At 44.0% G+C, this 10,025-nt stretch overlaps 1 protein-coding gene across 1 annotated transcript; it reads right to left on the bottom strand.

Moving 5' to 3' along the window:
- Positions 1-67: 67 nt before the first annotated feature.
- On the bottom strand, positions 68-9,457 carry LOC311313268 (lysosomal amino acid transporter 1 homolog). Its single transcript, XM_084443373.1, has 8 exons — positions 9,297-9,457; positions 8,503-8,917; positions 8,001-8,130; positions 4,611-4,698; positions 3,885-3,994; positions 3,091-3,186; positions 2,467-2,652; positions 68-1,924 (listed from the first exon to the last, which is right to left on the bottom strand). Exons 2-8 carry the CDS (start codon positions 8,700-8,702, stop codon positions 1,808-1,810), a joined length of 927 nt encoding a protein of 308 aa, XP_084299499.1. The 5' UTR covers positions 8,703-8,917; positions 9,297-9,457; the 3' UTR covers positions 68-1,807.
- Between the last annotated feature and the right edge of the window lie 568 nt (positions 9,458-10,025).

The raw sequence follows: 10,025 nt of genomic DNA, 5'->3' as shown, positions 1-10,025 counted from the left end.
GATAAATATAGCATTTTATTGAAATGTTTAAATATCTGTAAATGAGACATCAAACAGGAATGCTGAATTTTCCTATAAACTAAAAATAGTAGGTTCGATTATTTGCATTCTTTGAAAGTAAGATTTCTCATGGAATCTTACGTTTGAATACAGATAATTCGTAGTAGTGTCAGCACTCAAGTAACAATAATTTCGTAAATATGACTTCTTGTGACATACATTTTCATGAATACTCAATGGAATGCAATGGATCAAAAGACTGCAATTCAACAGGTTAGTTGCAAAAACCAATTATCCCATACAAAAAGAATATGCAATACAGTATAAGCTACTTAAAAGTTTCATTATAAAATTAAGTGCTACTGTGAATGTTCCTCAGTTCTCTCACTAACACATGTATTGCTTTCTCACCCAATCACTTAGGCCTCATTGTGCTAAAAACTCTCTAAGCTAAAATATCAATAAATACCTCCAACAAGTTCCTAATTTTCACAAGGATTGATTATTTTGGCACTGGGTGACTGTGGTTCAGCCTGCCCAGGGCACCGGGAGGGCAGTGTTCTGTTTCATTTCACCTAAACTGCAACCCTGCACACAAGGAAAGTGAACCTATACTGAGAGATGAGGTAGTGGCAGCTATGCGGGTTCTTGCCAACCAATCACCTTCCTGACTGACTAATGACAGCTGTCATCACAAACAAACAACATTCACTCACAAGGCGTTGCTAACGAATAGCCACTTATAAGAACAACACCAATATAAGGAAACGTTTTCTGATATTTTGTTCTAGGTATGAACTAGGAGGGAACCCCCCATTGAGGGGTGTAGAAGGCTATGTCTTGTCTCTCGAAACCCAGAATTAGACAGAACTTCCAACTACTGCAGCACATAGTAGTCTTAGCTGCAGATAAAAGGCACTAGATAGTCCGTTGTCAGTGGACCTGGGGACTCAAAACACCGTAACACACTTAGCCAGAAGAAGCTGGACACACCCTAGTTTTACTACTAACGGCCAGGGACTGAATTTCAGGGCGCCAAGGTTTTGCTGGCCTTTAAACACCCTAGGCACCATGCTCTACCTGTTGGCACTTCCATCAGTGTTAGAAATACTTGTGTTCAGCCCCCAACATTGGCTCTGTAAAGTGTCTGTACAATACTAAGAACATTGCAGACATCCCAATTTTTTCCTATACCGACACACAATAACTACATTATGCAATTGACACGTTTTATCAACATATGGTTTTCAACAACATGGCACACTGCGCCCTTATGAGCTGCATGAGGCAGATCCAAAGACATATATATTATTATTATTATCAAAAGACATTTTCTTTAACAAAATAACACATAAATAGCTTTGCATCACCATGTAATATTACACAACCCTGTCACTCTGTGGCATGGACTAGTAAACATATACAACTGACAGGAAAAACAGTTCAGTTAGGAAAGTGAAAATAAATATAGCAGTCATAGAATAATTTTGCATATTCAGATTTCCTATATTTAAATAAGGTCTGTAAAGTCTCCATTCAGTACACATGCACTTTATGGAAGGAGTATTGGTGAAGTTATCACATTTGTCAAGATTGAAAACAGAATGTTTTTTGTCTCAGTCAACTCGTACCAGGAACCACCATACTCCTGATGGTTCTTGATTCGGATGGTTCCTGTAACTATTTGTACAGTGTGAAAAGGGCTCCAACATCTTCTACATGGAACTTTTGTAGAACATTTAAATGTTACAGAATGTTCCAAAAGTTCTGAATCTAGAATGTGTATGTCTCTTGAACGTCTCTCCCTCTATAACACAGACAGCTCCTCCTCTTCACAGAGAAGAGGTTCCACCTCTGGAATCTTCAGCACTGCATCGCTCTTAGTGGAATGGTTCTTCCTGTACATGATGAACTGGGCAGTGACCTGCAAGGGTTAAGAGCCATACGGAAAGCAAACGAACACGTACTATAGAGTACATGCATGCTACAAAAGAGATCCCTAAACAGAAAACTTAATTTTTCATTAAATTCAACCATACGGTTGGTCTTACGTGATATTGCTCTCAACACATCATGAATTAACTACTTAAAAGTCATCAAATCTAAATACCAGAATATCAAATAATCTCCACTGTAAATCATTTCAGATAAAAGTGAAGAGAAATTGCAATTTACTCCATTATTATCCCTATCATAGTGTAATCACATGCTGTCCATCCCCCATACCCTTTGAGGATCGTCCCGTTGAGAGGTCAGGGAACATTTTTTACAGCTCACTTATTCGGCCCCTGGGTAAACTGTTTTTTTTGCTTCCCTCTGGAAAGAAATGTAGGGGTAGGACCATGTCCATCCCCAATGTGCTCTCTGTAAAGCGCAGCGTTGCCTCTGTGTATGAAATGCGCTATACGAATAAAGTTTGACTTGATTTGACTCCCCCCCCCCCCTCCCTTCTCAGAGAAAGGATACCAGGAAGTCGAGCAGCAGGACCCCCAGACTGCCTATGAGCCAGGCCAGGTGTTTGAGGATGAACGTCTGCTTGGAGCCCGTCAGGGCAGGGAGGACCACCATCACGCTGAGCCCGTACGTCCCGTTGCCCATCATGGCCAGGGCGAACAGCATGTAGGACGTGCCCTCTGTGGACTGACGCTTAAACTGGGCAGAGAGAGGGAGAGAGAGAGGGAGGGAGGGAGGGAGAATCAATTGAGAACAAATTCTCCCTATCTGGTTACATAAAGGTCAAATAAAATAAATATATCACTCACTCACTCCTTCTCCCTATTCTCCTTAATCTCTCTTTCTCTCTCTTTCTACACACACACACGCGCACACACACGCGCACACACACACACACATTCAAACATTAGCTCTTTGGGTATGCATTCATGATTCAGAAATAATCCCCACTAAGAAGACCAACATCTCCACAATCTTACAGTATGTCGCCAAATTCCAAGTCCACATTGGAATGTCGGATAACATCTCTCACACACACACACACACACACACACACACACACACACACACACACACACACACACACACACATATATATATATATATATATAGAATTAAACTGTACCGGTCACTCACATTTTTGTGGAGCTGCGGGAAGCGGGAGGAGAGGTAGAAGATGGAGGCCAGGTATCCACACACATAGCCAGAGATCTCCACAGAGGCAGAGGTACTCTACACAACAGAGCCAGGTTACCATTTAGTCCCGTTTAGTTAGCTACAATAATACTGATTAAAGGTAACCAATGGAGTATCAATGTGCCATATTATATGATACACTTAAATATCCTATTATGGCCTACCATGTAGGCAACATCTCCGTAACTAGTTATCTACTCTACTGCTAGTCACCTCTCTCCTGTGAAGTATTTAGCCCATGTTTATTGCTTTGTAAATGTTCTTAGCCTACAGACAAACATTTTCCAGGAGCTTGCTTGATCGTCTCGTTGAGAGAGGTCAGGGAAGAATTTTTACAGCTTACTTATTCGGCCCTTGGGTAAACTGTTTTTTTGCTTCCCTCTGGAAAATGTAGGGGTCGAATCTATGTCCATCCCCCTTTGCTCTCTGTAAAGCACAGTGTTGTCTCTGTGTATGAAGTGTGTTATACAAATACATTTTGATTTGATTTGATGAACAACTCGTTTCAGTTTACAATCAAATTTTCTCCCCCAAAAATGTATGATTTAATAGACATGATAAATGTAGTTCCTATCTGATAATTTGTTCAGAAAGTGATCTTTTTAGAATATTTAGAATGCAACACACGGGAAAAAACTGTCCAACGCACGCACGCACGCACTGTACATACATACATACATACATACATACATACATACATACATACATACATACATACATACATACATACATACCTGTGTGTCAACTGAGGGGTTATTGACTAGGAGGAGTTTGGGTAGTATCAGGACAACCAGAGTGACAGATACAAACCATAGGAAACACAACCACTTCAACATAGGATTCTCTGGGGGTTGGAAAAGAGAGATATATCATATAACACACACACGACTGTGTTCTGTGCTGAGTCATTGACCTATATCCCGATGCGTATGCACACACACATGCATGTACGCACACACATGCATACAGTACACATATACGCACAGAGTATAGTTTATGTGGCGTCCAGTTCTCTATAAAGGCCTGTAATGTAACACCTCAAAAGGAGATTGAAATGGGAGGAAAACACACAGAGACACACACACACACATCTGACACACCTAGACAAAGCAGTCCTGATTCATTACTGATACAGTTGAGTAATTTAATACTGGCTCCAACACAGGGGCTTTACAGCAGGATAATATGCTAAGGTCACCAGCTTTTAGTGCAAACTGTTACACTTGAGTCCAAGTACATGGATAGAATGAAAGCGCAGTTAGCTGTGTGTTTGCTGTGTTACTGTTAAATCCAGCATAGTGGATAGGACATATTGGGACATAGGACATACTGTAGCAGTTTATGTACAGACGTATAGAGCACTCACACACTCCAGTGTCATCATGAACAATGATGCTAATCATATACTGTATATAATCATACAGTATACTGTATTATGCACAAACAGAGAACATGCTTACTTCTGCGGGAGCTGTTCTTGATTTTGTAGTAGAGGAACTGGGAGATGAGGGTCATGTCCGTGAAGATGTAGAACACCACCGTGATTATCTGACAGAGACAGGGAGGGAGAGGGACAGAGAGGGAGGGAGAGGGACAGAGACAGGGAGGTAGAGAGACGGACAGGGAGGGAGAGGGACAGAGAGGGAGGGAGAGGGACAGAGAGGGAGGGAGAGGGACAGAGACAGGGAGGGAGAGAGACAGACAGGGAGGGAGAGGGACAGAGAGGGAGGGAGAGGGACAGAGACAGGGAGTGAGAGGGACAGAGACAGGGAGTGAGAGGGACAGACAGGGAGGGAGAGGGACAGACAGGGAGGGAGAGGGACAGAGAGGGAGGGAGAGGGACAGACAGGGAGGGAGAGGGACAGAGAGGGAGGGAGAGCGACAGAGACAGGGAGGGAGAGGGACAGAGACAGGGAGGGAGAGGGACAGAGAGGGAGGGAGAGGGACAGAGAGGGAGAGAGAGGGAGGGAGAGGGACAGAGAGGGAGGGAGAGGGACAGAGACAGAGACAACGAGAGAGACGGAAAATGGGAGAGCTGTTTAACAGTGGCACCCTCTACAGGAGATACGCCTACAGGCCCAAACTACAGTCTGCAGGCTGGGAATTCTACACACAAAAAAAGAGAAATCTATGGGTAACACTTCAGCCATGCCGACAGCCAAGCCTAATCAACAACAACGTTGAAAAGCAGAAAGAAAGTACCAGGACATGTCTATGCCCTGTGATGACAAGCATTTTAATTACCTCCGCCCCAGGGGCAAAGTTTTAGCCCCTGTCTGTCTGTCTGTGTGTGCGTGCGTGCGTGTCTGTAGGCGGACAGGATTAAACAAAAACTACCAGCCCGAAATGCATGAGACTCGGTGGAGGGGTGCAGCATGGGCCAAGGAACTCACCATTACATTTTGACCATGATTCATTCATAGGTGGCTCTACAGTACCCATATTACTGTAACTTCAGTGTAGTGGGGGATTTAGGTTTCAGGTTCTTGGCGCCACTTGCAATACCGAGCTTGGCCACTACGCCAAAAACTGGCTATTCCTGGCCATGGTGGCTTGCTTCATGCGCCACTGAGCAACTTTCATTGGATTGCATCTGTGCATGCCTTATCCACTTCTTATAATACATCCATGATCCAGCCATGATCAGTTATGCTCGCGTCAACAGGCTGGTGTCCATTTACTTTTTCAGCTCGATCCGGAAGGTATAACGCTAGAGCCCGCCATAATTTTTCCGTCCGGCGGATGGAAGATGATGCTGCAGCAGTGTTATTATTTGAAATTGAGAGTTTAACATGTTTTTGAATGATTTTTCCCAGTGCCCACCCACATCCATTGTATGACCAAAACGGTGGTAGAGCAATTATCAGACTTTCTCAAAAGTGCTAGTTTTGTCAATGTTTTGATCTGAACCATTGTATATTATCATAAGTAACCTTAAAACAGGGCTAAACATGCATTTTCCCTTTACTACTCCTTTAAGGTTTCCGAGATAAAAAAATATTTGAACTGGAGATTTTCCCTATTCCCATTCAAGTCAATGGGGAATTTTAACTCACTAATAAATTAATATAAATTAAACTATCAAAGATATTGCTTAGCAATGAGGAAGCACACGATTCCCGATGAAGCCGGTCGATTTGACATATGACTCGTATGTGTGCTGTTAGAACTGTGGGAGGAGTAGCGTGGCAAACTTTTGGGGTTGCTCTAGATCCAAACCAACCAACCAAACAAACAAACCAAACAAACAAATAAAGTCGACCAAGTACTAGAGTGTGTTACCCCTCGGGGCAACCACACTAACTACAGGTGGTGCTGCAGTAACCAATTCAAAAAGCCAGTAGGAGAGCACAGCACATGAGGTGGTGGTGGGAGGTGGGAGGAAAGGTAGAGGAAAGTGTGGGGAGGGGCGGAGATCTGCACTCTGAGTGTAAGCCCCTCTAGTTACTCTTATGTAATGGAATAGATTAAAGTTACTGTTTATATTCTGAGGGGAGATTTGAGGTGATCTGCAGGGATCCCCAAAATTAGACAAGGGTGTTGTCAATAGAGGCCCACATTACTGGTCTTGGGTATTAGTGAGTTAGATAATAGATAAATAGATAAATCTAATAGATAGATATTTTAAAAATGTACAAACATTCAGTTTGTATAAATAGATAATGTCTAGGAGTACACATATATACATTCAGGCTAGATATATATAGTAACTAACACACACACACACACACACACACACACACGCACACACACACACACACACACACACACACACACACACAGAATGCTCAGGTACTGTTATACAGTCTGATGGCTACTGGGTGGGTTGAGCCTGTGGCTGAGAGTGCTCCCCATCTGCCGCAGCTCGTCATAGAGGGCATGGGAGGGGTTGTCTAGGATAAACTTCAGTTAGTCCCTCATCCTGCTCTCCACCACAGACTCCAGGCTGTCCAGTTGTCTCACGACAGAGCCGGCCCTCCTCACCAGCTTGTTTGACTCCCCAGACCTGACGCTGCCTCCCCAGCAGGCCACGGCAAAGAACAGTGTGCCAGGCCAGCTGCAGGGATTTCTGCTTGTTTCTGTAGCCTATATAGGCACTTTGTTGATTTATTGATCACCAGGGGGATGTTGTTGTGCTACAGCAGTAAGGACAACAAAAAGGCACAATTGAAGCCTCGCGTAATTTCATACAGGACATGGGTCAGGCGCCTCAGCTGTAATCAGCTGACAGCCAGCTGAGCAATCAGCATTTCAATCATTCAATCATCTATTATCCAACCACAGCCCTCACTCACAGCTAGGCAGTCTATTTAAACAACTTCCTGGTAGCCTACACTGCTCTCTGCTCTCGCATGATACGTCTTACCTGCTGGCAAGCTTGACTCCGCCTCCCCGTCCCCCTCCCTCCTGGTGATTGGGCGGTTCTGTCTCCGGGTGCGCCCGGTGGCGGGTGTTCCCTGTTGCCTGTTACTGGGATTTGTGCATGTTCCTTGCTCTGTTTGCTATGTATCTTTTGCCCTCCCTAGGTACGTGCATGTACCAGGTTGTACTGTAAGTTCCGGCTTGATTGATTGATTTTTTGTTGGGCCCACTCTGTGTCCCTGTGGGGGGTTCGTAGCTCGCTCCCTGTTTTAGCTTGGCTTGCAGTTTGGCTAATCCAGGGAAGCATTTAGAGCGGAGTCATCAGCGCCAAACTTAACTGTATTCCATTTGTGGCAATAAATGGTTAATCAACCTCTGACATGAGTGTTCCTGGATGAATCGGGACTAACTGCAAATTTACAGTTTATACACAAAATATACAAAAAGGCTGTACAAGACATACACAACTCAATGTGCATTTGTGTTACCTGTATGGGGAGCTGGCTGGTCAGGTAACAGCCCATCAAGCTGCTCAGATCTCCACTGAAGAGGAAGAGCAGGAAACCGAATGACATGGCCTCCTCCACATTTCCGTTGCGATATGCCTCGTAGACTTGACTAGGGATAGATGGGCGGCAGCGAGAGTGAGAAATATCAACAAGCACTTTGGTGAGAGCCTATTCAGAACCCGATGAACTGGATTTGCTGGCTGTGTCCCACAAACCTATTGCTTCAAGGCTAGAAATAACATGATACACTGCTTCACAGATCGAATTATCTGGATATATCATCAGTAACTTAACATGGAAGGAAGAAGCACTGTAGGGCCTATAAAGATCTAATTTAGCCTACCAAGCAAACGGGGTTCACATGCATGCTTATAGTGGGAGAAAATCTCTGACTCTCTTTTGACAAATTGAATAATTCTAACTTTACCCTACGGGGTACTCTAAAATAAAACAAAATAAAACGTGGGCTAGGTTTACTCACGGTACAGTGGAAAGCAAAAAGCAGAACATGGAGATCAATCCGATAACCACGCTCCAGTATTCCCACATATTCTGTACGCATTCCTCGAGTAGATAGAGGATCCACGGTGTCCCATTCACGCACAGGGGTCGACCCAGGACAGAAGAGAGGTTGGCGGCGGCCACGTCCACACTCTTCACCGGGAAGCGGGCGTGGGCCATCGGGACGAAAGCGGCGGTCCCTCCTCGTCGAGCCTCTCGACTTCCGTGGATGAGTCCCTACTTGAAGCGCTGATGTGGACGTGTTCGTTCGCATACACTGGAAGCGTAGTAGTCAGTAGTAGAAGGCCAACGGGATGGATAAAATTTAATAGCTGACCGAGAAGCACCACACCTACCGCTTGGTGACGGCGGTAGGCTACCGTGCAGAGGCGAGCCTGAAAAAAAAGCGAGATACAAAAAAACGCTGGATAGGGAGAGACGCAGCGGATGGGAATAGGAACAGGCGTAGGGTAGGCTATTTAGGAAAACTTGAGAACCATATTAGCCATGCTATGCCTATTTATTTCATTGCTTATTTCACTGAACTGCGGGGTCTAGCCTGGGCTACTGCATACACAGTTACTCTCAACTTGACAGAAGCCTATTACTGAAGAACACAATGAAGTTGGTAAACTAGGACATTTTTGTAGGCTATGCTAAATCACTAAGCAGGCAAGTGCAGCCTAACAATAGGGGGTAATGCATGCAATTGATGTGATGAAACCAAACAGACAAGTCAATTATGTGGCAACTAGTCTGGAGCCTGTCTCTTACCTTGCATCCTGGTTTCTGAACCTTCGCGACAACGTGCAGTGTATTTCCATCTTCGTTAGCCGCAATATTGAGATATCTTAATCGCGGCGTTATTGGGCAGTTAAATGGGTAAGGGTCGGGATAGCCTACTTTGACGTTGCGGTTTGTTGTCTGCTGTCGCCCATTGCTCTGATCTCACCAGTCTCCCGGAATGGCAATAAAATCTCATTATTTCACTTCCGTTACAAGTCGCGATCTTGGTTGTGGTGCCCTAGCACCATCTGGTGGGAAAAGTATTGGCTAGTGATAAGGTAGTGCCTAGTTCCCATAAACGCAGAGGCTAAAAAAAGCTCGGGCTAGGTTTGGGGGTTATGAGACCGGTCTCTGCGTTTATGGGATCTAGCCACCACCATAGTGATAACGCTACTGAATTTGTTCTGATGTTTTGGCCTAGTATAGGCTACCAGCGAAAATCAGTGTAGCCTACTTGATACAGGAGCTACTACATGCAAACGAGACTATAGGCTAATGTATTCAAAATAATATGGTATGTTGGTCTTGAAAAACACCACGAATTTTCTATAATGTGTTAATTAAAATGTTTTTCTTAGGCCTAGGCCATATAGGCTAAATAAGGATATTATATCTCAATGATAGAAATAGTTAGGTTTTGATTTAAAATAAACTTTCAATATGTCAACATATCTACTTTTTTTTTTTTTGCCCGGATAGCCTACTATCTGCAGCAGA

The sequence above is a fragment of the Borostomias antarcticus genome, assembly GCF_949987555.1.
Source record: "Borostomias antarcticus genome assembly, chromosome: 1".
In the NCBI taxonomy this organism is placed as follows: Eukaryota; Metazoa; Chordata; class Actinopteri; order Stomiiformes; family Stomiidae; genus Borostomias; species Borostomias antarcticus.
Note: the sequence above shows the minus strand (reverse complement) of the source record. Positions and strands in the feature narration are given on the sequence as shown.

Bases quoted from the DNA above. Each gene is read 5' to 3' on its own strand.
- LOC311313268 (XM_084443373.1), bottom strand. From the start codon at position 8,702: ATGGCCCACGCCCGCTTCCCGGTGAAGAGTGTGGACGTGGCCGCCGCC. The intron at 4,699-8,000 runs GTAACACAAATG...TGTCTCTGTCAG, and splicing joins CCAGCCAGCTCCCCATACAG to ATAATCACGGTGGTGTTCTA. The intron at 3,995-4,610 runs GTAAGCATGTTC...TCCAACCCCCAG, and splicing joins CAAGAACAGCTCCCGCAGAA to AGAATCCTATGTTGAAGTGG.